This window comes from Manacus vitellinus, unplaced genomic scaffold (genome assembly GCF_001715985.3).
Source record: "Manacus vitellinus isolate BGI_N305 unplaced genomic scaffold, ASM171598v3 scaffold_18_pilon, whole genome shotgun sequence".
Lineage (NCBI taxonomy): Eukaryota > Metazoa > Chordata > Aves > Passeriformes > Pipridae > Manacus > Manacus vitellinus.
This window is the reverse complement of record NW_021939324.1, coordinates 14,099,824-14,126,536: the sequence shown is the minus strand read 5'-3', so window position 1 is coordinate 14,126,536 and position 26,713 is coordinate 14,099,824. Positions and strand designations below refer to the sequence as shown.

Below are 26,713 nucleotides of genomic sequence, written 5' to 3'. Positions count from 1 at the left end.
TCCGCCGCGGTGCCCGCTCCGCTGCACTGCCCCCGGGGATGGGCAGCGCGGACTTCCTTACCATCTGTGCTGGCACTGGCAAAGGGTCTGCTCGGAGCTGGGAAGAAATAACTGTTACCTAATTCCAGGGAACTCTTTCCCGCTTTCTGCTTGAAACAGTTTTCGGTCGGGGTAGAATTAACGAGAAGGCATCGAAGGGATATGAGCATTAAACTGCGTGGTTTACTGTCAAAACTTGTTTTTTTGCGGGAAAGAGCATGTATTGGCCTTTATTAAAAGTGGTTGTTTTCCTGTTGCAGGCTAAAACCCAGCAGGTTTTGTGCAGAGCAGAGTCTTCTCTTAATCAGATGCAGGCTGAGTTCAGCAGTGGTGAGTTGTTTCTCCAGTTTGTTACCTTAGGAGACATCAGTGTGTGTAAAATACATGAACGTGGCCCTAAATGCAGTACTGATGCTGCTTCCCACTTATGTTTCTGTGAGCTTTGCTTCCCATGTCTCAGATAAAGTCAAGTCTGTAATGTGTCTGACGTGGCTTTCAAATTAGCATCCACAATGTATTAGAACTACTCAAGTTTTTACCAATAGCATGTGCCCTCTGGATTTTGGTTTCCTGAAACTTCATTGCAACAATTTTTTCATTGCTCTGTTTTTCTTGTCTCATTCTTTCCTTGTACTCTTCTGCAGAGGAGCATTTACTATCATATGTATAAATGACATAGTAAAGGTTTTTGCCACCCATGCTTTACGTATAAAATTTTGCAACTGTATCATCAGAAGTAGAATTTAACTGTAGTTAAACTGGAGTGTCTTAAACCCATTCCAGAGCATGAGGCAGACTGAAACTTGTATTTCCATCTCAGTTATTGTGCTCTAGTTTGTTCTAAGTGTTCTACAGTGTCCTTTTGAAAGTCTGTTAAAACGAGGTGAATTAGGAAGAAGTCACCAGAATGAGATTGACCTTGTTATATTGGTCATCCTATAAACTTACTTTAAAACGTTAAAAATATTCTTCTGTTGTCTCTGTATCTCTTTGGCTTTTTTTATGTCATCAATACGGAACCCTGTGACAGTCTCTTCTGATTTAGTCCTTGAAATTATCCCACTCGTTTGTTTACTGCCTGGTTTTTCTGTTGGGTGTTTTTGGTCACTTTGGTGACTGTTTAACCTGAAAGGCCATTCTTCTCCTCAGAATTTTTAATATGAACTGACTTGCTTCCCTTAACATTGTTGTCAGCCTTGCTCACTGCTGTCCTTTATTCCTGTGTTCCTTGTTGTTCTTTTATTTTTTGTGTCTTCTGCGTGCTTTTTTCAGGCTTAAATTTTAATTTCAGTGTTAAATTTCTGTAAAAATGAAGTTTTGGAAGTTCTATTCCTCTATTTCTATCAGTAGCAGTATGGGAAAAAAAACACCTCTAACTCTTTCCTGCTGAGACGTTTTTAATTTGTTTTCTTTACTGTGATTTAAATTGGGCAAATTAAAGGTAGCCTTGTTCATTTACATAAATAAAAATCAATATGTTGGATTTGGAAAATCGTGGTAATGCCTAACGTTAGTCATTGTGGTGATTTTGGTGATTACTGTAGTTGTTAGTGGCTTTAAGTAGTACCTTTAATAATCAAGATGCTACTAGTTCTTTTGGGTTCACTGTTCAGTAGAAGTATAACATGGCATGATTGATACAGATACTGCAATGTTAGAAAAGAGATTCATGGAAGAGTTGGTAGAAGGCTGGAGAGATCAGTGTAACTACCAGCTTTTCCTGAAGCTGTCAGTATTCTAGCTAATGTGTTGTATCAGTATCATTGTGAACTCCAGCATTCCTATTACTTGTTTCAGAAGGTGTTCTTGTGGCTTTTCAGCACAAGAACTTTGTTTTTCCTGTTTTTCTCAAAACAAATATGCTGTAAAAGACAGTAGTAAGTTTCTAATTGAACCTTCCAAGTGCAGTATGTAGCTATATTGTTGTTTATTAGTTGTGTAATCTGCTGACAAGATGCAGAATGTCATCTCGGTAAGTGCCTTTCTAGTTTTAAGTGTCTATGAAGTCTTCCCTTAGCTTCCACTTCATTAAAAAAGTCCTCAGCCTCTCCTCATAGTTAATTGGCTTTAGATCCCAGACAGTAGCTCTGGCCTTTCCCCAGTTTCTTCCTACTCGAACTGATGAAAGGGAGAACTGTGAGGAACCAACTGGAGACTGTTCTAGAAGCAGTCTCAGACACTGACTAAAAGAGGATAACAACATCTCTAGAATCACTTGTGCTCTTAAAGTATCCCAGAAAATGTTTGTACTATGATTGGTGAGAACATGCTGTGTTTTATGTGATACATTTGCTGCTTTGTCTCCTTCTGATTTCATGAAATCATAACTGAATACATTCTTGTGCCTTATTACAGTGTGAGAGACTTGATTAAATTCCTAACAAATGAGAACAAAAAGTACACAGAATTGTTTGGTTATGAGTGAGTTGTTATACTGCATTCTCTGAAGTCCAAAGAAAGTGAAATAGGGAGGTATTTAATGATTAAATTCTTCATTTTGTTCCTTTAGAGATGTATAACAGTCCTTGATTTCTTCTCACAACTGATGTGATTTTAAAATTAGGATGTGTTTTAGCATGATGGGAAAAGTACCTGGATACTCTTTTGCCTGTATCAAAAGCATTGACTGCTCAGGAAAAAACAGTAAACTAGCCTAGCTAGTATAAAACTAGGAAATTTAAGAGACTTGGAAAATTCTCGAAAGCAAACTATATTTGCAGATACTTCCTTAGAATGGGAATCAAAGAATGAAGAGTAGAACAGAAGTCTGTCTTGGATTTTTGCCAGTAAAAGGAATTGTAGTTTAGAAGTAAGAATGGAAGTGCGGGACATTGGGTGGTAAGGATGAGGAACTGGTACTGGTGCCTGTGGTTTCTGAAGACACTAGCTCATTGTGCTGAGGGGTGGCATTTGATGTGTCTTGCTTATGTTCTAGGTGTAACTGAGTTTGTTTTTTTTCCCGTTAACTGAGACTTGAGAGTATGTTGTTGTCTAGTTCAGTATTACCATATTCAGTGGGATCTTGGAGAGCTGCTTTTTCTTATTGTGTGTGATTAGTCTCTTTTTCCTCGGACAAGAACAAATTCTAACACAGCAAGAGTCATGCTTGGTTTGCAGGTGACATTATTGCACACTTTCTAGTGGAAGGGATTTCCTTTCCTTCCACCCCAACCCTATATGTGCAATTGGGTTGTTGTAGCAATGGGTGTGAACCACAGAAGAGCAGCAGAAAGCAATCAACATTCCTGAAACTGCTCCATGTTTATTGTGAAGACATGGTCTGACATTAGTAAGTAAAGATGAGAGGCACTACCCTTACCCTGGAATTCTGGGTGTTGTGGCACGAAGTGCAGATCCTACCTACCTTCTGAGAATGTGTTCCTTATAAGATTGGCAGACTCTGCATTTCTATGCATTTCTATGCATGCCTCATGGCTCTGAAGGCATCCAAAAGATAATGGCTATTTAATACTCACCTCCTCAGTTTCATCTCTAGGGCAGTCTTGTAGAAACAGCTCAACAGTGACTGAAGTTGTAGAATTCCCCAGCAAGCTGTGGAGAAAGTCCATGTCCCTGTGAATTAACCGATCTGTGGTGTACCCCATGTCCCTTTGCCTTTTCTGTGCAATAGCGAAGTCTGATTTGTAAAAGGTGAAGATTGTCTCTATCCCATAATGTTAAAGACAATATTCATGGGCATTTGCCATTCTGTGGGGTCTGAGGGCATCTGTATGTCCTCTGTATAAATTATGATCTGGAGAGGCCCTGATGCATCAGTTAAAAAAAAAAAGAGGGTCACAACAAATTAAGCTTGGAGAGATCTGGGTTTAAACTCCTGGAGCACATCTGTGTCTGTCTGCAGAAAAAGATTTCACCCATCTATAAGTATAAGTATGGCCAGTCTTCGCGAACGAAGATTTGGGAAAAGTCTTTACCCTTCGAGCCTGCGCAGTGGATTTTTTAGGTGAGACACAGTGTGCACTGAACTGAACCCACCCTTTAATCCTGAGGTTCATCTGCCAGGGCCGAGCGAGCTCGGACGGTGGCAGCGAGGTCCTCAGGACGTAGATTTGTTTAGAGTGACCTTCTCTTAGATGGATGGCCTTACAGGGCTGACGAGCTCCATCTGCCCGGGGAAATTCCCTGACCGGGAATTGTACCCCTGGCTGCGGCTGTGAGAGCACCACATCCTAACCACTAGACCACCAGGGGGCCCCCACATGTATCTGTACATGGCTGTAATTAGAACTGTGTTTTGGGAGGATCCCATTAACACAAGGTGTGAGCTGATGCCCTCATTGAGTCAATAATTTTTGCAGAGGGCATGCAGATAATAAGTTTCCAATAGAAATCCTACTATTGGGAAGCTAAAGCAAGGAGGGACTTTGTCAGAGTTGAAATTGCGTGCTGGGACCCGACCCTGTAGTGGCTTGACATTGTTGGAAGTCACATACTCCTCCCTCCTCCCATAATGTCCTCTGGTGTTTGTTTGTGGAACACTCTGCTCAGATGTCTTAACTTTTTGGCTTTGGGTTTTTTTGTTGTGTGTACCCCTCTGCCTTTTGTGGGTAATTATGGCTCAGTCATAATGTGTAAGTTTGCTTTAAGTTTAATTCACTTAGGAGAAGGAGAGTGAAATAAAAGCTATGTGTATCTGTTCTGCCTGCTTTCTTATACCTAGCACATTAGCCTGTCAGGCAATGTGGTGTGAAAATGATTGAATCATTTTGCTTGACCCAAACCAAAACTGCATTTTTTCATTCCTTCCAGCTTCAGGTATTTAAGGGATGCAGGAAGAAGCAGAGTCATACTATTTATTTTGGTGACCATACCTCTTTGTATTAGCATAACTTTGTAGCTAGATTAAACAGCAAATTTGAGTTTGGTAAGTAAAGTTAAGTTCAGTAAGGATTGATTCCAAATAGGTTTTTTTAGATTTTTAATTTTTTTTTAAAAGAAAATAATTGTACAAATAAGACTAGTGACTTACTAGAAGAAAACAAACTGTTTAGGGGAATCTTTGAGGTGTAATGGCCATGGACAGCTCTTTGTTCTGATGATAGGTTTGCAATCAACTTTGCGAAATCCCAGCTGTAGTGAATCATTGTTGCCATTTGTGCATCTTGCCTTTTGTATTTTCTGCGTATTCATTCATGTTTTTCCAGTTAATTTTTTGCCATCCAAATCATACAGAATATATCACTTCCTTAAATATTTTACAGTATTTATAAACCTTATCTAAAAGGTCCCCCACTTCAGGGGGTTCTTCCTTTTTTAATTTGATTTTGCACGTGACACCCTCATCCAATGTTATATGAGGACTGTTGTTTGTATGGCCAAAAAGCAACTGGGCAAATTCATGGAAACCTAATCTCTTGAGTGCTAATAAATTGTCTGCCTCTTACTAGGAAATCCTTGAACCAGGGTTTTCTGGATGATGAGAGAGCATTATGTAGAAATGTCCTGACCTGGGTATCTCTTATGGTTTTGACAGAGAAAGAACATGGGGTTGGTTAAGTGAATTTTCGTTCTGACCCACTAAGCTTATCTTTGTTTTTCTTTAGTTTTTTTTTTGAGCAGCAATAGCTGCAGATACAAACCTTTTCGAGAATGAGAAGCATTAATAAAAAAAGAAGCTTTGCAAATATTTGTCTTTGATTTTTGTTGTTATTGTTTGTTATTTACAACTACCAGCTAAGCATTTTGAAATAAGAAAATGGAAAAAAGCCTCCTGTTTTTTGTGTTCACACTTTACTAACTTCAATAAGTATGTCCTCTGGTGAGAACTGTTCTAGATGAAGTGTATAAATTTTAGTAGAAGCAAAAGCCTTTAAGTTTTTCTCCCCCTTCTTAAATACATTATCCCAGAGGTGTACTGTCACTATTGCTGATGGGCTCAGTCTTGGCCAGCGGTGCATCCATCTTGGAGCCAGCTGGCATTGGCTCTGTGAGGCATGGGGGAAGCTTCTTGCAGCTTCTCACAGAAGCCACCCCTGTAGCCCCCCCCCCCCACCAAAACCTGGCCACAAGTAGTTAAAGCAGAAAGATTAAAAGACTCATCACATGCGAAGTATAAAGCAGAGAGGGAATCACTTGTTCTGTTCAATTATTGCTGTAGAGAGAGATGTGATTTTGTGGTTCATTGGTTGGAAAGTATACTTTCTTTAACCTTAGGACCCTCAATTTTTAGCCAGTTTTTGTTGAGCATGATTGGAGACTTACACATTGAGAATTCTTAAGGTTTTTTAGTTTTTTTTAATTGTGCAGGACTGTTGCTGGTATAAAAGGCCTTTAATATTGTTGCTAGTTTTTGTTAAGATGATTTTCTCAAAAGATGAAAGTTTTAAACCAGTATCAGAATAAAATTTGATTTCTCGAACTTTTTTACCGTTGCTGTAACAATTTTAATCTCTTTCCTGAAGATGGAAAAATAAACTTTTTTTCACGTTAAACAAAAGCCAGTCAGAGAGTCATTAAGGTTGGAAAAGACCTCAAAGATTGAGTCCAACCTTTGACTGATCATCACCTTGTCAACTAGACCATAGCGAGTGCCACATCTAGTTGTTTCTTGAACAGCTCCTGGGTGGTGACTCCCCCACTTCCCTAAGCAGCCCATTCCAATGCTTAACAACCCTTTCTGTGAAAAATTCTTCCCAATGTCCAACCTGAACCTCCTCTGGCACAACTTGAGGCCATTTCCTCTTGTCCTGTTTGAAGAGAAACTGTTCTTGGTTGTTGATTTAGAATGTTGCCTAATATTTACTCTTAAAAGAAACCTCTGGACTCAATTTGTGAGTTTTAGCAGCCAGACATTCTTTAATACAATGCGGTCACAGCATGCTGGGTGCCCTGGGAATCAGCTCCCAAAATGCACACAGGGGTATCTGCACTACAGCTCTTATGTCCACATTACATGATTATTCACTTTTCCTAAATAATTACGTATTCATGACATTTCCCAACACTTATTAGCATATATACATATCCATATAAGATCTCTGAGAGGCTTCACTGAGGGTCTCTGGTGGTTGTATGTGTCTGGAACCCCCCTCCAAAGTTCTAAGGGGACTGCCTGTGAACTTCTTTAAGACAATACACCTGGTTATAGAGTAACTTGGTATTACTTGGCAGGCTGCCTCAGTTCCCTTCTTCATTGTTTCTTTGCTTTGGTTGGTTAGTACTTTTAAATCACTTGGCTCAGCTACATGTAGTTTCTAGGATACATTCTACTGCCAAAACCATTAGTTCTTGTTATATCTGAAAACTCAGATAGCATGAATATTTAGCATGTATCTGTGTTACAAAAGTTTAGGTAGGTTGTAAACAGATGCCTTTTATGGACAGAAAACAAGTTTTGGCAGAGTCCATAGTTAATATGTTAGTTAAATATGTGTCTTTTTTTTTCTTTGTTGTTTCTGTGGTCATTATAAATGTAATCTCTGTCATTTGGAGAACACTGTTTTGCTTTGTCTTCATAGAGTACAAGGATGTATGAGGACGTATTTATATTGAAAGTTAGGCAATAGGCATTCATAGTTCAGTTGATTAGCATTTTTATGCTAAATACATAAGGAAGTCAAATATATTAAGGAAAATTCAGTTTCATTTAGGACTAATTGTGAAGCTTAATTCTTTATTTTTTAATTGATAGGAATTGTTTTGATGAATTTGAGTTATCATAGTATTTATCTGAAGTGGATCATTTTATCTCCTGAAGGAAAAAGAAAATACAAAAGTGTTAATAATCTGCATCTTTGCTCTTTCAGACAACCCCATGGTTTACTCTGCCTACAGCTGAAGTCATCTTTAGTTGTGGTTTTGCTCTCCGTTGCTGTGCTTCACAGGAGAGGTAACTGTTTTAAAATCAAAATATTTCCTGTAATTCCTCAAATCTAGTAAATGTGCTTGTAATGATAGATTTAATGCTTGCTATTTCTGCTGAGAGATTTTTGAAAGCAAAATAGTTTAATCACTGTACCTTGAAACTGCTTCTGAGTGGGTGTAATGCTATCTTTACACAGTGTAGTCTAATGAAAAGTTAGTGTGGGGTGTTTAGAAAATATGAATGGAAGATGCCTGTCTATATTTGGCTACCTTTTTTTCCTTAAGTGTTTTTCCTCTCTTTTTGAACATTCTCAGATTTTCATGGATCTCAACAGTGCTAGCACTGTTGTTTTACGAGTCTTGACCCAAGCTACTAGCCAAGATACTGCAGTGTTGAAGCCAGCTGAGGAACAACTGAAGCAGTGGGAGACACAGCCAGGTTTTTATTCAGTCTTGTTGGTAAGATACAGTGGAAAAGTGCTATTAAGTAAACTTTAAATAATGACAATAATGGAGAAGTCACCTGAAGGCTGGGTTCTGACTAGAATAAGAAATTACCTTGTATTGTGCAGTGCGACAGACTTCTGAGAGCTGTGTCATTAAAGAGTATAATAATTGTCTGATTCTGTTGATTATTACTCTTTTATTCCCTGCTCAGCCAGACAAGATTAGCAGCACATTTGCCTTACATGTTGTTTTTTTAATAAATTAAGTACTAGGGCTAGTGATAAACATATTTTTAATCTCTAAAAATTAATGTTTAAAACAGCATTTCACTTACCTGTCTAATACATTTCGTTTATGTACACCCATACATATAGAGATATGTGTACTTATATATGTACCAGGGCATTTGTTGATACAATTTCTGTCCTGTTTGTGGTGTGTTGTGCAGTTTTTAACTTAATTTTTTTTTTCAACAGAATATCTTTACAAATCATAGCTTGGATGTGAATGTAAGGTGGTTAGCTGTGCTGTACTTTAAAAATGGAATTGATCGCTATTGGAGACGGGTGGCACCACAGTAAGTTCTGTGTTTCTCCTTTTAACCTTCTACAGCTGGCTATGTAATGGTTGCTAAACTGGAAAACAGCAGATCCTTAGTTCATAGAAGTTACTTTAGAATTTACAGTGAAACTGATAAAATGTTTCAACTTTAGGACTTGCTAATAAACCATTTTGTCTTTGTATTGCTTCTTTTGGTTTTTCATGACTTACTTTTGAAAACTGAGTTATAAGGCTCTTTCATAGATAGCAGGTTTGAAGTGATGCATTAGGTGTTACAATGTTAACACCTGACTTTCTGATAGCAGCTAATATGAAACATAGTAAATCTCTTGGAGAATGACAGAGACATTTTGTTTCACTTAAGCTGATTCATATTGCAGATGTCCATGGGAAAGAAGCAGTAGCTGTGATGGTAGCAATTTCTGGTCTTCATGTTTTTGTTGTTCTGATATGTGGGTTCTGATAAAGCATGATGAAAAATTCTCCAAAGAAGATCAGAAATACAAGCAGTATTCATGAGCACCACATCATTTACTTAAAAATTACAGAAAGTGCCATTTTAATATGCAATACCTACAGAATTAGGTACTTCTCAGTGTTTTGTCTGTACTTCTTTTTTTCTTTTAAAAATAAGTGTAATTTCAAGAAGAGTTTCAGTTCCAGAACTCATAAAGACCTGCAGGTGTTCACTCTCTGAAGTGTTCAGTGTCTCTTAAATGCTGGTAATATAGATGGGACATCACTGTCAGGTTCAGGGTATTGAATTGGAATTCTCTGTCCTGTTTTTATAGATCATGAATTTAAGCTAGTGCACAAAGTGTGGCACAAAGTATAATTTTCAGTTCTTTGCTTGAAATAGTTTAATGTATTTTGTAAGCTCTTCTAAAGATCTACCAAAAGAGAGAAAAGTTATAAAATTCTGTATCCACGGCATACTTTAAATAGTGTAGTACTCCTTCATTATTATGTAAAACACTAGAGTATTTGTATGCGTGGATTAGTATACAATTGAAAATCACCTGCAGGCATTTGGATTCTCTTTTATGTGAAAGGAAAATACCATCTTTTGCATGGAAGATGGCATATATCTTTGACGTTTCTGACTAATGAGGTACTGGTTACAATACTGGTACTTAGTAAGCATTATCCCAAGAAAATAATTATTGTTTCAATTTGTTAATATTTTTAGATACTAGTAGCATTTCTGGTGAAAAAAATCATGATTTATTTCCAGCAGAAGTAATGACTACAATTTTACTGTTTGAACTGAGGTAAAAATTAAGTAACAATCTTTCAATGTAGTTTTCCTGCAGTTTTAAGTTAAATGTAATTTAAAAAATAAAAAAAATTACTGTATATTATTAAAGATTCCATGTAGTGAATCTATATTGAATTTACAATGCAATCCTATTTTATTCCTGTTTCCAATTTTTCCGCCACTTTTTTGCATTTTTTAAATGCAATTAAAGTATAAAATAAATTTAAGAAATTATTGACTGCAGTTAAAGATTCCATGAGGTAAATACATACTAAATTTTCACTCTGTGTTCAACAGTTTCTCCATTTCCAATTTTCTTTTTAAATTTCTTTTATGTGACATCCTGTCAGCACTCACCCAGATGACTTTCTCATAGCAGAGTATGTTGAGGGTATTTTGAGAAATGCCAGTTTAAGCTGTAACTTCTCAGTTGATTGTTTTGTGATCGAATCATATTTTGGATGTCATGAAGGATTCATTGCATTCTTGTTGTCCTTGCAAATTCAGGTCTTTCATCTTGTGTCTCTCATCAGCAGCTGTCCCCTTTCCATCGATAGTAGTACATCAAAGCATGTTTTGATCTACAGATCAGACTTAAAACAGCATTTTCCAGTGGGAGTGATTCTGGAGATGAGCTTGTGAACTTTTTCCCTCCTGTTTTTTCAGGCAGCTTTACAGATAGCCATGAGCCTAGGCTTATCATAGCCTCTTTTCAGGCACAGTTTGGCCTCTTTTTTGAAACTTGTCGTCAGCCTCCTCAAAAGATTGTATCACTTGATGATTTTGTATGTGTTTTTATTTTCTTCAGAAATGGCTTTTCTTGAATTCAAATGTTGAACACGTTTTCGATATTACAGATAATTGCTTTTAAATCCTGTTTCTTGTGGACCTTGTTCTTTTATTTGAGTACCATGTTAGCAACTTCAGTAATACTTTTCAAATCCATTTTTTTTTTTGAGTGGTAACTATAAATAACTCCTCGTAAGCCAGAAATACAAAATAACTTTTTAAATATTTGGATACCTGTTTACCCGTACCACAAACACAGAAGAAGATCAGTGAAACTTTGAAATTGCAAACTGTGAAGGACTATGGCATAAATACTTAGAAGTTCATGTCTAGATGAACTTGTTTTAATTTTTGGGCTGGTGTAATTCAGTGTTGAAGGGAAATAACTCGCTGAGTGATACACATTCCTCCTAACTGCTCGCCTGCCGAAAACTTTTATGTATGGAATTGTGGGACTGTCTTGCAATGGGAGGATGAGGACAATGGTGCCAGTGGCGATGACTGTGATTCCTGCAGGGGCTGAGGGTGCCGCTGGGGCGGTTGGGAGTGTCCCTGTTCTCCGGCAGGTGTCACTGTTGTGTTTAGGCAGTAAATTCCTCCAGCCACGGTCCGAGAAGCCTTAGAGATCCCGTCACACAGTGCCGTGTACCACTTGCATCAGCACCTGATTTCTAAAATTTTTTTTTCATTACTGTTTTCCAACTTTACTTATCACAAGCGTCTGTATTTGAGGCATTCATCCTCATTAATCTATTTCTTTTCCTGCCTTTGTTTTGTTTGCCATGGCAAAAGCCTAATTACAGCATTTTTATTTACAGTAAATAGTGAACTGAATTCTGCTGCTCTTAGACTATGCATATGATAAGTTCAATGTAATTATAATTATGAAAAAGTAATTAAGGCAAGGGGTCTCATGAGCTCACAAAGAAGGTATCTGAAATAATGCAGTAGAACAGGGGTTTTTTTTCTTTATAAACCAGGTTTTATGTGCTTTCTGTTATTTCTGAAAGGGAGGTATTGTACAAGCTACATTTAATTGAGAATAGAATTCTTAATTGTATTAATAAGAGATTTAAGTTTTAGAAAGGACTTAGAGTATGTCTGTATGTGTGGAAATTATATACTGCATTTTCATATTATAAAAAAGGACCACAAAAATTTATTTTCATGAAATGTAATCTAGTGGGTTTAGATTAATAAATTGAAGAGTTACCTGCAGAAAAACTTATTGTTGCAGAAATCCTTGTAAATTTTACCCAAAATGTTTTTAGGTATAATTTAATTTTATTGAGAAAAATCTTAAAAACCTAAGTCTTGATTAAAAAAAAATTAAATTTAAATGTGGTTCCTGAATGCTGTAAATTACCTGTGACAATAAGACTTAATGTCCAGTTCTGAGTCACTAGTGAAACAATAACTTCCCCCCCTTGTCTACTGTGCTTTGAATGATAAGTCTTTGATCTAGGAAATAGAGAGTACTTGTGTAATGTGCAGGGCCTGGGGCGGGAAGAGAAAACTGTAATATTTTTGCAAACATTTGACCCCATGATAAATCCTACTTCTGGTTTTTTTTATTATTTTGAGATTAATATCTAGTATTTGGCTAGATTAGTGTAAAAGCTATGCTTTAGGGAGCTTTAGGCATCATTTTATATCTCAATATGTAAAACTAGTAGGTTTGTATTTGTGCCTGAGGTCAGAAAACAGGAAGTGGTTGTGTTGGTACGTTTAATCTTCTTAATTTCCAACCATTAGTCTTCACTGAGATGTGATGTTTGCATTCGTGCTTCTGAATCATTGCAATATTAGATGGAACTGTTTCATTTAAACAAGCTTGGGTGATAGCTTAAAGGCTTTTTATGAAGAAGAAACAGCACTATAGATGCTATCACTGAATTAAAACATGTTGGGGTTTTCCTGTTCTTTCTTTTTTTCCTGCTAGTATAATCTAGAAATACTAATAAAGCATTTTCAAAACCACTGTGTTGCGTTTTCTACCTAGAAATTATAAGAAAATTGCATGAGTCATGAAGTCTGAATGATATGATACTGTAACTTGTAGTCTTAAACTGAAAGAGGTCACTTAAAATGAAGTATTAAGATGCCACAAAGTTGTACTTGAATGTAAATTAACCTTTACAGCTTAGAATTTGTCTTTCTTACTGTTTTCTCCTGCATTTTTTGGAGAATGTATCAACATACTTTTCACCCAAAGCTATAATTTTCAAAGGGTCCATACTTTTAAGTATAAATATATAACTTGTTTGTAATAGAAAAGAACTATTGCTTTTGCAAGAAGAACTTTCATCTGATAAAGTGATTGTCTTATTCTGGGCATTTCTTGGTTATGGTCCATTGGTATACATGGACAAATTCATGCTCAAATTATCAGTACTGGCAGTAATAACTGTATAATAATTGTCAAATAGCAATCAGTTTGTAATTTGTACAGTTTTATGTTTTTCTGTTATATGTCTGTGTATCTTACTCTGTCAGCTCTCTCTTTTGCCATCTGTCTTTACAAAGGTTACCTCAGGTCTCAAAACCTGAGGTTAAAAGGCATCATAAGTATTTGTTTCACTGTTCCCTCTCTTTTAAAGATACTTGAGATAGTGGAAAAACAATGAATGTTCTTTTGATAGTTTTGATACTATTTTCACTAGTTACATATGAATTAATATTCTGATAAATATATCCTGACAGTGCTCTCTCTGAAGAAGAAAAAACTACATTGCGTGCTGGACTTATCACCAACTTTAATGAGCCAGTGAATCAGGTTAGTGGTGAATGTTTACAACTCTCCCAGCAAATGGTTTTATTGGTATATGGCTTGGTTTCTTCCTTTATAAAGTGTTTAATTATAATAATAAAGTTGCAGTTATCATATTGTCTTTCAAACAGATCTTTATGTTGAAGCGATATTCTTTTTCCATATGTCATAATTCATAAAATTATAGAATTACTTTGGTTGGAAACATGTTTTGTCTTTTTGGTGGTTTTTTTTTGTTGTTGCAGTGACAGTTTATGTTGTCTCTAACCTTAACCCTAAACAGCAAGGTTTATGCAACCGTTTTGATGAAATGGTTCCGGGAATGGATGTAGCTCAAAAATAACCTTTCCTTGAATGATTTTTTGTTTTTTTCAGCTGTATCTGTTCTCTGACCTGGCTTCCAGTATGGCCATACAAGGAAGTGTGGTGGTTGTGGTGGTGTAGCAGGAATGAGCTGTTGAGATTGCTGCAGGATAAACCCACCTAAGCAGTATTGCTGTTACATGTCTAGTTACAACATTAATCCATTTAAATAAGCATAATAAAGTTTCAGTATGGTAGTTTCTTGTCTTACATAAAGTGACTAATTATAAGCTTCTATTTTGATTAGAATAAGAATTTATTATTATATTGAGTCTAGAACTAATGTTAGGGTCTCAGAATATGCCTATACTAGATGAATCCATCTTCCTTCTGCTAACTTTTTCTTTATTGTGTAAGTATGAGATTCTACAAGGAAGTATTTGCTAGTATTTTGAGCTAGATCTTAAAGAACTTTTTCAAGAAAATACAGAAATGATTGATGTAAGCTAAAGGTTAAAAAGAACATCTGCTCTGCAGGTGGTTCAATTTTAACTTTTCAGGATTCCTTGATGAGATTAATGTAATTTCTAGGATTAGAGCAATTTATCAAAATTAGGGTAATTTAGACTTTGTAGAAGACCCTTGTGCAATGATAATTTTGACTAGAATTAAAAGTTTTAATAGTAAATGTGTTTTTTTAAAAAAGAAGGTATATAGAAAATATTTTAAAATTTGTAGTCTAGGTATAGTTTCAATGTAAAAAGTATGACCAAATATTATTTGTTTCTTTATTTCAACCAAAAAGAACTATGAAACATGTCAAGTCAGACCATGGAGTGTGTATTTGTGCTTCTACTAAGTTGTATATAACTTAACAAATGTTTAATTTTTAAGAGATTGCATGTCTTTTACAGATGTGAATAGGTAAATTAGGTATAAAAAAGTAGTATTAACTACATTGTTCATAAAACAATTCAAACTTTTTATCACTTTTTCCATACCTTTATTAATCTTTAATCAATTTACCTGCTAAGACAATAGGATATTTTGTAGTTATAAATTCCACTGCTGCTGAGCAGTTCTGCAGTTCTGAGACTATAGTTGCAGCTAAGATTAGAACCTTTTTAAATGACATTTTAAAGACTAGTGGCTTCATGTTTTTGTTTGTGTGTTCTTTATGATATTTTTTGGGATGTCATTCTTTAAGGTGTGGAGGATTTTGTTTTATGCCAGCAGCCTAAAAAATTACCCAAACAATGTGTGCAATATTACAGAGTCCATCTCCCCCTCTTTCTTCTAGTTCCCCAATCTATAGATATCCTGGGGTTTCCTTTCAGATGAACCTTTCATTTAGTCCCCAACCTACTTGATGTGTCTTGAGTTTTGATATCCTGTGTTCCTAATGAGTGCTCTTTTCCAGTTGCGGATAGTTCATAGCATGGTTGCTCTCTGCTTGTGCTTTTTGCATCACTGAAGGCAGAGAAATTATGACTCTTGCATGTATACAGAGAAGAACAACACAAAAATGTGAGAAATAGACATAGTATTGAGATGTGATGATACAAGTTGACTTCCAGGAGAGGTGGAGAACATACCATATGTTGAGAGCCTAATTTCCATGCCCTCTGAATATATTTACCATTTGGAGACAACAGAAGAGCAAAATAGTCCTTCAAATGTACAACAGCAGAATCTTTTTTTTCTTTTTTTTTTTTTTAACTTAAAAATCCAATCCTCAAGGAAAAAGTACTCTTGGCCTCCCTGGAGAGGTTGCTTCTTGTATGGCATACGGAGTGGAGTTTATTTGCTCCCCATTGCCAATTGAAATCATTTGTTCTGATAATCAGTAAGACTCCCAGCTCTTTCTTGTGAGTGTCGATGTCATTTTCCTGAAGCAATCCTCTGTAAGCGGGTTGGTAGGAATGAATATAGTAGAAAGCTTTGTGAGGTGATGAGGCTCTGGATTAAACAGATGAGGAAGCAGTAGAGGAGGGCACAGCTATTCCCCCTTAGATCTGTAAATTGCTTGGATTCCTTCAGGTAGCTTAAGAAGGTGACTTCTTCACCAGGCTGGAAGTGTGATGGTATAGTAATGGTGTGTTGAAGGTGAGAGCATCTGCTTCACTAATCCAGTCAAGGATCCTTTCAGTAGAAATGGGATAAGAATAGGGAAAACAAGATTGTGAAATTTCTGGATATTTGAAGTGAGGTTTTGAGGGACCATACAAAATTTAGTGAGGAGTGTTTAGGGGAAGGGAGTTGCAGAAGCAGCAAAGTGTGGAATAGACAAAAAGAGGGCATAAGATGGGCTAGTCAGGTGTAAAACATGGGTGGTCTTTATCTGTGTCTGAACAAACCCTGTGCCTCATCATCACTGCCTGTCCTGTCTTCTGATTGCATCCACTACCTGTCTCGCTGTGTAATCTCACTGTGTTCATCACGTGTGTGGACTGCAAGGATGAGGTGCCAGCTACTGGCAGAACTGATGTGAATGGGATTTTGGGCCAGCAGCCAAAGTCAGATGGTGGGAGTGGTGCAGGTGCCCCTGGTGTGTGATGTGAGGATCTGGAGCAAGAGAGTCTCAGCTTCAGCTAGTGGGATGGGACCATGGTTTACCATGCCTGGTGGTGGGAATGGCTTTGTCTAAAACCTAAACTCAGGTAGAGCAGAATTAGGGGTAATGAGTGTTTGGCAGTCTGTGTTCACAGAATGTGATAGAAAAGATCGCTAAGTAAAAAGTGGTTCCCAAATTTCTGTTTCTTCGTTTATGTGATTTCTAGAACAAATAAATTTACTGATCTTTATATAAAATTTAAACAAGGTATCAAGTTTAGCATTTTATGTAAATAAAATAAAATACTTTTAGTCCACATTTATTTACATTCATCAAACTTAAAAATAGGTTGAGGAAACGCACATAAAAATCCATGCTACTTTTTTGATTCAGGTTTTAATTTTCTGTTAGTTTCTGCATAGTGCATTTCTTAAATGCTCTTTGACTTTGTGTTATCTGTTTTTTTGTTTTGCTCTTTTGCAGATAGCTACTCAGATCTCTGTACTGATTGCTAAAGTTGCCAGGGTGGACTGCCCAAGGCAATGGCCGGAACTTATACCCACTCTTGTAGAATCCGTGAAGGTGCAGGATGATCTTCAACAGCACAGAGCACTACTTACCTTTTATCATGTTACAAAGACCCTGTCATCCAAACGGCTTGCTGCAGATAGAAAACTTTTCTATGATGTAAATAATCCTTGCCTCCTCCTGGGCTTAGCTAGCAGGGCATTTATGGCATGTTAGTGGGCTTGAATGTCTACCCTTGAAACAGAAATGCTGGTTGTATTATGAAATAACTGAAAGTCAGTTTCTAGGTGAAATGTTTTTGGAATATTTATTAATTTTTCATGCAGCTGGAGTGTTCTTATCTTGATTTGTGTAAAGAAGCAGAGTTTCATCTACAGAACAATATCTGTGTATCAGCCTTATCATGCCATACAACAGATCTTACTTTATGTGAATTTATGGTGTTTTTTGGAAGTCTGCTCTGGATTTATAATTCATTATAGTCTTTGAAAAATACTGGATTGTAGACTTCCGTGCTACTGTATTTTTGGTTTTATCATCAGTGGGAATATGTTTGCGTTTTTTTCCAGACCAACTCTCTGGGTTAATCAAAAGGCAAGATGGCAATGCAAATCTTGTCTCGTGCAGTTTACATTCTCCCTTGTAAGAATCCGGTGATTAAAACACAGATTTAACTTCTGTTGTAGGCTATGCATCTCCAAACCCATTTGGAGTTAGGTAACAATGTAGTACAGTTAACTGAATTTAGTGAGTTAAACATCTTTTCCAAACACGTTACCTTTGCATTTTCAAAATTTTATTTTATTCCTCCATTTTAAAGAGTTTCTAAAGCACAAAAAATTAAGACTATTTATGGAGGTTTACCTGTTTATCCATATAGAAAAAAGTTCTGTCTGTGTGATCATGAAGGTGAAATTTTAATTGCCAGGAGTCCAAGGCATTGAGGACTGACTCTTGTAAATAGGACCTTTACTAACTTTTACTCAGCCAAAAGAATCAAATAAACAGGTCATGTGCTTTTTATTCCATTGATGGGATATAGCAGAATGAGTGCAGACTTTCTTAATTATGAAGCTGTCAAGTGCTGCCATAACTGAGTGAAATTCTTTATCTTCTGTTTATAATTCAGATATCTTTATCAGGCAAGCACTGTTTAGGAACTGTAACATAAATTAAGTTTGAGATTTATTTTCAACAAAATAAAGTTAGTTTTTTTGTAGGCGTTGTTCAAGACTGTTTTTATTAGAGAGAGGTGTGTAACTGCTGTGTCCCAGAGTAAGCTGATTCAGATATTAACTATGCTGTAAGACAGACAGTTTAAGTCTTATGGGAGAAGAGGTGAGGAGGAAAGCAGCTTGTTTTTTGAACCTTCATACCATATTATACACCAGCAGTTGTATTTAATGAAAACCGGATAAGAAAGTAGCCTTAAAAAGTTATCTTTAACGTTACAGTCATAGACCCAAGTACTCAGGGAAACCACTGGGTCTTTCAAAACATCTTGAAATTAGGACAAGGTATTTTTCTGGAAAACATTTTTGGATCAGTACAACTCAGTAAACAAAGCAGCAAATTAAACATTGTGGCCTGTGATATAGAAGAAGGTGGATTAAATAATTTAACAGTAGGCATTGGCCTTTAAAATTTAGGGATTTATTTTGCTATGACAAAGTTCAGGAAATATATTCTTGATCTTTCTTCCTTTTGCAGCTTACATCAAGTATCTATAGCTTTGCATGTTCCTTGTGGAATCATCATACAGATACATTCCTACAGCAGATTTGTGCGGGGAATGAAGCCGCAGCTGCAAATTCACTAGAAAGGACCTTGTTGTCATTGAAAGGTAATAATATAGAATGATATTAAATATAAAGAATCAAATAACTTTCTTCACAGTGAATGAATAGGAGTTCTTTGGTCAATAGTTCACATTCTCTACAAAGCCAAGCCCATTGGGAAAACCAGTAATCTTGGTTTATTTTACCTGTACCTTTAGCAAGGCAGAAGGAGGATTTCTCATATGGAAGGGGAAGGCAGTAGTCTTGTATGCACCACTTCTCAGTATGCACCCTTCCAATGTACTTGTTGTAAGAAGTCAAAGTCTAGGAGGTGAGAAAGTGGAGGGCGTAACAGGATGCTTTTTTACATGTGTTGTAATTTGGGCTTGCATGTCTTTAAGCACTTATTTGGTGAAACGAGTTTAATTCCATTAAGTTCACCTTGTGTCCCGTGAAGAGCTAACCTTAGAAGTTTATCTTTAGGTTGATACTCAAATGCTTATCTGTGGAGTAAATACATATCCTGACTATACTTTGTGGCTTTGAAGAATTGAGATGTCCATGTGCCTTGCTTGCAATGTCGACAATACCTGTCTTGAATCGTTTCACAAAGTGCAGCATGCAGCTTTTCTATATTGCTGGCAATACAGAACTGAGAGAATTATAAGATGGCTTGCTTGACTGTACTTGGCCCTTTTCCTACTCTAAAATCATTCGGAGATTGATTACTTACAGTTTTTACAGAATTCTTCTTGATTCAGTAATTCTTGGAGTTCTCTTCATTGTTTTACACAATATACTGAATTTTAAAGTAATTTCAACAAGGTTAATGTTAGTTATGGATGAGGCACCCAGGGACCTAAAATTAAGTGTAATTTTTAAAATGTAGACTTGGAAGAAAGTCACAGCAACTGGAATTGTAATGTGGTCTGTTGAAACAAGAGCTGATAAATAGCTATGAAAGTAATTTTTTTTTCCTAGTGCTTCGGAAACTAACAGTTCATGGCTTTGTAGAACCTCATTGGAATGCAGAGGTGATGGTAAGTGACATGTATATATTTCTAGTTCTAGATTAGAAATCTTTTGTGATGATTTCAGATGTTAGAGCTATGTTTGAAAATTGTTGAAAGACACACATTTTTGTTGTGTAAAGGAAGATCAAGCAATGTGCTCTCAAAGTTGTCCTTAGTCAAAGCTGTCAGATCTTAGGTAGATCCTAAACACTGTGACACTAGTGGCATGATGTTTAAAAGAAAAAAGGTACCCCTTCCAATTTACACATCACATGATGTGACACCACTGTTTCTCACTGAAAGGTGTCTTACATATACTCTCCCCCCCACCTCATGTAAAAGCATATTTTCATTTAGTGGTGAATGTGATGCCGTATTTGTTCTATCACATCCATCTGTTGATGGAAATTTTTTGATTGAGATAAAAACCTGTGGTACGCAACCCATGGAGAGGGGAGGGTCAGAGAAAGAAACTCAGGCACCTTCCTTAACCCTGTTCTGCTGGATGAATTGAGTACCTGCGTCCTATGTCCTCAGCTAGGACGTTGAGAACAGGATAGGACTGGATAAGCGTATTTTAAAGCATATGTCTATGGTTACCTATCCCTTCTTCTACTAGAGATGCTGTTTGTGTAGAATTAATAAGGTCAGTTTGGATCATCTATGAAGTCTGCTTCCTAGGTAATTATTAATTTCACGAGGAAATTGTTTGTCCAAAATAATGAAATAGGTTAAAAGTGATGAGGTTGAGTCTGAGCTGGTACCATAACTGAACTTACTTCAGTTTGACACAACTTTGTTTTTGTAATCTAGTGCAAACCAAGCTTCATCCTTAAAAGACATGTATACTTTCATTTTTCAGGGTTTTCTACATGCTGTATTTGAACGGCTGAAACAGTTTCTGGAGTGTAGTAAGTATCTGGATATTTTTTTGTTGTATTTGTTGTTAAACATTGGAAGCTGGATAAAAACAATGCAGTTTAGAGCACTATCAATAGAGCATTTAGGTGCAAGATATGTTTTTATAAGTGCAAAGCTATTACTTTAAATCTTGCTGAAACTATCACAGAAGAATTCAGTAAAAGTGTCTTTTGTTATAAACAGACTAAAATCCCACCAAAATTATATTTGGTGTCATAATGCTAATGACACCTTCCCATAATGCTAATGAACCTTCCCATTTCCACTTTTCTAAGCAATAAGTTGTTTTGCAAAAGCAGGTACAACTACCTTACAGGATTAGTGTTTACATTTATTATACCATGGGTTTTGCCTGTATGACTTCATTATGGCACTTTCTGTTTTTTTCTTTTTCCCTAAAATCTTTATCTATGGGAGAAAAATCTTAAGTCATGGATTGACAAGGTATCTATATTAAAATATGGAGCTGCTACTAAAACCCAGATCATCTTGGGTTTTCCTCTTTGGGAGAGTTCTATGTTGTTTCTTTTTCCAGTAGTTATATATTTTGGTATATGTCAAATGGGAAATAAAAACCATATTCAAATCTTAGTTGTTTGTAACTGAAAAAGTAGTACTCTGAGACAGGCAACCACAGGTTAACACAGTTGACAGAATCAGAAGCGTAATTGGCAGGTGTTAGTGCTTTTGCAGGGAAGTTACCTGAAGCAAGCAAAAAGGAGATGTTTGACAGTGTTACATCTGAACTCACTCCACCTTCCTTGTGTGTACACTTGTAATAGATCTGATGTGAGCCATTCAGTCCTTTGAAACCTGCCAAACCATTATTTTAGGATTGAACAACGCTTTTTCCAAGAACAAATGTCTATTGATGAGGTTCCTTGGCTTAGGAGCCTGTACTTAGGTAAGAGGGGCCGATCTGGACTTAGAGCCTCATTTCTAGAAGAGATGGAAACAACCACTGTTTGCCCCTTTTGCTATACTGTAATCAGGTTCTTTCTGGCCCTTCCTTCATTTTTTACAAGATAGGTGCCTAGTTTGAGTCGACTGAATTGAAGACCATCCCGTCCTGAAGTTTGGTGGTTATTGTAGTCCCCTAGAGTATGAGGACCCATGGGGTTTGAGTGTCCTAAGGCAAGAACTGAACTGAACCTTCCCATTTCCACTTTTCTAAGCAATAAGTTGTTTTGCAAAAGCAGGTACAACTACCTTACAGGATTAGTGTTTACATTTATTATACCATGGGTTTTGCCTGTATGACTTCATTATGGCACTTTCTGTTTTTTTTCTTTTTCCCTAAAATCTTTATCTATTTTTTTGTTTTGTTCATTTTTGTCTTTTAATTTACAGTGTTTTCTAGTGTCTATAATAAATTATTCTTTTAAGTGGAGTTTTTACAAAAATGCATGATGTTATGCAATAAGGATACAGAATAGTTTTATTAAAAGGACATTTTCATATTTTTAGTACTGATTTACTTTTTTCCTGTACTAGCATTTACTTCATTGCATTCATTGCTATCATTAAATATTCTGTAATGATGTCCTGATTGTTGTAGCCTCATCAAGTACAGTGAATTTCACTGCAGCTGAGAGAAATGGTTAAAGTTTATTTTTTTTTTCCTGGTGCTCATTACCTTGAATTTGACTTTGAATATATTCTACCATAGAACTTTTTTCTGGCTGACATAATGCCTGAACTACAGTAAAAATAAGTTCTTTTCCAGTGTTAATTTTCTAAAACTTAGCTACCCAGAAAGAAAAGGAAAGTCTGAAAAATGATAGTTGTTAAATGTCTGATTTACCAGGTAGAAGTATAAGAGCAGAAAACATATGCAGGGATCGTCTAGAAAAGACTATAATTCTGTTCACTAAAGTGGTAAGTAAATTCTCCTTTCAGTTACTGAATATTTTATAGTTCTGGAGGAGCAGTCCCCATCTAGATATATATGTGCCTTGAAGTGAATACATTTCAGATCTTTTAAAGAAATGGAAGGTGCTGCAACTTAAAACTTCTTCGTTATGAAATGTATTTTTGAAGAAAAGGGTACCTGTTTACTCATGCTGATGTAGATTGCGGCTGTGAAGAATACATTTCCTTAGCTCAAACAAAATTAAGTGCATTCCATAAGTAAATTATTTAGCTAGGATTTTGCTCAAAGAAGCATTCTGGAAGTTTTGCTAAAACAATGGTAAGGGTACTGAGGAATAAAGAAGAGAAACTGGCCACTCTTAATTTTATCAAAAGAAACTTAACAAAAAACTCTCTTACCCCTCTGCGACTTTTGTAGTGCGTAATACATTTGGAGTTGTCAGCTAACTCTGTGTTCATTAAATGCATATATTATTGGAAGTCAATTTTAGCATTGTCACTTGCTCTGTTTTTTGTTTTGAAGTTAAAAACCTACAGGGTTCCCATTGTTTTCAGATTCTATTTAGGGGCCATGGATGTATTTTAAATATTCAGCCTAATTATCAGAAGGGGAAGGCACCCATCAGCTTCACCAAAATTGAACTGAAGATGCTATGATCCAATATTTTTGGTCTTTGTCATAGTACTTACATTGCAAAAGTGCATCTTTTTTTGCAGACCTGAAGAGAAAATACACTTGATTAATAGATACTCTACCGTGTAGAAATTTGGATGCAAGAATTTTTGCAATAGTAGAGGAGATTAAAGCAATCCACCAGTGCATTTTAAATGGGGAGTTGGAAAAGCTAAGTTGAGAAAGCTTGTACTGCAGTGAAGGAGGAGGAAAAAAAAAGTCTTATTCCACATGCCTCTTTTACTTAAAAGAGTTCTAATAAGGATGAATTATCTGCTGAAATGTTCACCATTTCAAGTATGCCTAATGTATTTTATTTACTTCTAGCAATCTGGTCTAGTTGAAAATGAGTTTGTTCCTCAAACTTAAGAAAGAAGTGATTTTGAACTGAAGTCAAGAATCTTGGTGTTAAATAATGCTTCATTAACCATTGATACTGATCTCTTTCTAGTCTCCTGTCTGTGTTCAGTTTTCTATAATTTTATATAAGTTGACACTTGTTTTTGATAACTAGTTTACTAAAGCATTTAATAAAACTTACACAGAAAGTGTTTTGATTTCTCTTTCTTGCTTTTCTACTTCTTTTTTTAGCTTTTGGACTTCCTAGATCAACATCCTTTTTCGTTCACTGCTTTGATTCAGAGATCATTGGAGTTCTCTGTGAGCTATGTTTTCACAGAAGCTGGTGAAGGAATTGTATTTGAGCAGTTTATTGTACAATGCATGAATCTCATTAAGATGATTGTAAAAAATTATGCATATAAGCCATCCAAAAATATTGAAGGTACTGCTGCTATTTCCTAAAACCACTTTTTGTGTCTTGAGAAACATTTTACTAGCTATTCCCAACAGTATAACTCCTTTATGAATGTCTTAATAATTAATAAGGCTTCGGTCTCTTTTGAAGTATTAATTTATATAGATGGTGACTTGCCAAAGAAAATTTAAATACAAAAGGATCATGAATATCTTTTCTTTTTTGATTGTTTTAGTTTTCATTGAACTAATTTTAAAAAGTATTGAGGTATAGAATTTGGTTTATTTTCATCAACTAGTTTGTTGCATCTTTCCTTTGGGATATGTTTGATAAAATTGTGTATTTGCTGTAGTTAACTAATACCAGCACTCTGAAATACAGAAACACAGTGGATTTGAGATGCAGTTGAATATAAAACAGTTTATATATTCTGTTTTGTAGGACTGTGTTTCATTTTGAAAATTCATACACTACTGAATGTTCAAATTAAAAAACCACCACAATCTTCCACATGAACTTGACATGTCGCAATGACTTGATAAAAATTAGCATTCTCTTTCTAAATCTGAAACAAAAAGGTTCCATGAGCATATCAGAAGAGATTACACAAATCCAGTGTTTAAAATTCTTCAAAATATTGATGTATTTCAGAGTTACTCCATAATTTTACAATACCCTAAGTCTATTATTAACAGTAATTTCTGCTTGCAAAAGTACATAGTGAGCTTTGAGTTTCAAAATGTAGTCACTTGAAACAAGAGGAATATAGCAAATTTTAGTGAAAATTTGACTTTTTGAGAATGGTGTGATTACAAAAAAATGTAAAACAGAAAATTTATTTTTCTTAATTTGGCTGACATATAGTGTTGGTTGTGCAGCATGCAATATTTGTCTTTATTACTGGTTTCTTTATCCAGTATTAACTCCTAAAAATCCCAAGTGATTTCTAAGATTGTACTTGGATAAACTTTCTGAATAGGTATAAATGGAACTTTCTTAGAGTTCTGTGTGCTTTTAAATTCAGTAATGCTAAAAAAAAAAATGTAAGTGCCCCAGGCAGGAGGTAAACTGTTTTTCTTCTCATCTACCTAGTAGCCGAAAAGCATAAATACCGTGTGAAGTCCTGACAACCCTTCAGTCTAATTGTGCTGTCAGAGAACTCTCTTAAAAGTAGATTAATTTGGGAGTTCAACTTGATTCTAAAAAAGTACCACCCGAAAGTGTGTTAAAGTCTGTCATGAAAATAATTTTTTTTCCTCAGAGGATAAAAATGTTTTATTTATTGATTTCTTTCTAGTTTTACTAGACTAGTGTTTGATCATTAAGCCACTTAATTGTAATTTGGAGTTTTCTGTTTTATTTCAGACAGCAGTCCTGAAACTCTTGAAGCGCATAAGATAAAGACAGCTTTTTTCACATACCCAACACTAATGGAAATATGTCGGAGATTAGTCACTCACTATTTCTTGCTGACGAAGGAAGAATTGACTATGTGGGAAGAGGATCCAGAAAGCTTCAGTAAGAAACATGGTGTATTGTTGGTTGCAGTTTTATTAGATATTGGTATAAATGTTTCATATCAGCATTGTCTCTACAAATTGCCTTCTGCAAATATTGAGCATTTTACTCCTGCAGTCTTCTTATATGGGCAAACATTCCCTCTAGAGATTTCTTTCATAACAACAGATTTATCAGTACTCTATGATACCCTCATATACAAACACCAAACTTTATTTGAACCATAGTTGAAATAATACTTTTTTCTTTCTTTGTGAAATAATAGCTGTAGAAGAGACAGGAGGAGATTCTTGGAAGTACAGTCTCAGAGTAAGTGTTTCAGTTTGAAAGAAAACCATTAAACATTCCTGAATGCATTTCTTGATAGTCTTGTAAGCAAGAGAGGTGATACCTGCTCAAAAGATGGTGCTTTTTAAAAAAAATCTTAAGGAAATTTCTTTAGAATTAGTAAAAATTAACTTTGCTCCTTTATCACTGTTCAAACATGCTGAAATACACTGGAAACTATGCACTTGATATTTTAGGAGGGAGAGCTTTAGCATTTGTATTATGTAGTATCTGATGGTGGTTAAAGCCAGTAGACGTTGTCTCGTCTTTGAACTGATGTTATCACTTATGACTTTATTAATAGACATGATGAATGAAGACGGTTTAAGATGATATATATTTAAATATATTTAATTATATTTAATTATATTAGTTAATTAGTTATTAGTTAATTTAGTTCAGATCAGAAGTATGTTGTTATAATAAATCTCCCAATTATCACTGCTGTGATTTGCTTTGCAGAGTGATCTCAAAGTTTATTTGCTGGATTACTTTAATTTTAAAACTAAAAATCCCAACCTTGTGCATCTAATGTGTTCCAGCTGTAAATGGGTATTTAGTCCAAATCACTCAGAGTGACATACCAACAATATGATCACTGGCTACTCAACACCAGCTGTGTCACTCCACAGATTCATTGTTCTTCTGCTACAGAATTGGCTGATACAGATGCAACCATCAAACTCTTCATAGAGTTAAACATAATGTATAGTAGGAAGAATGGTGTTTTGTAGAGTGCTAATCATGTTTTTAATTATGACCTTTAGTGCGAGATATTCAG

The 26,713-nt window shown here is 35.7% G+C and overlaps 1 protein-coding gene across 1 annotated transcript in view; it reads left to right on the top strand.

The window, feature by feature from the left end:
* Positions 1-66: 66 nt before the first annotated feature.
* Positions 67-26,713, top strand: part of IPO11 (importin 11) — an 81,045-nt gene continuing 54,398 nt past the window's right edge. Inside the window, exons 1-14 of the mRNA XM_018070444.2 lie at positions 67-85; positions 300-369; positions 7,806-7,888; positions 8,179-8,322; positions 8,787-8,887; positions 13,622-13,694; positions 17,029-17,232; positions 18,784-18,916; positions 19,833-19,891; positions 20,727-20,775; positions 22,593-22,663; positions 23,922-24,114; positions 25,453-25,605; positions 25,871-25,914. Coding sequence (XP_017925933.1) covers positions 8,185-8,322; positions 8,787-8,887; positions 13,622-13,694; positions 17,029-17,232; positions 18,784-18,916; positions 19,833-19,891; positions 20,727-20,775; positions 22,593-22,663; positions 23,922-24,114; positions 25,453-25,605; positions 25,871-25,914 — 1,218 coding nt within the window. The 5' untranslated portion in view covers positions 67-85; positions 300-369; positions 7,806-7,888; positions 8,179-8,184. The remainder of the gene's footprint in view (positions 86-299; positions 370-7,805; positions 7,889-8,178; positions 8,323-8,786; positions 8,888-13,621; positions 13,695-17,028; positions 17,233-18,783; positions 18,917-19,832; positions 19,892-20,726; positions 20,776-22,592; positions 22,664-23,921; positions 24,115-25,452; positions 25,606-25,870; positions 25,915-26,713) is intronic.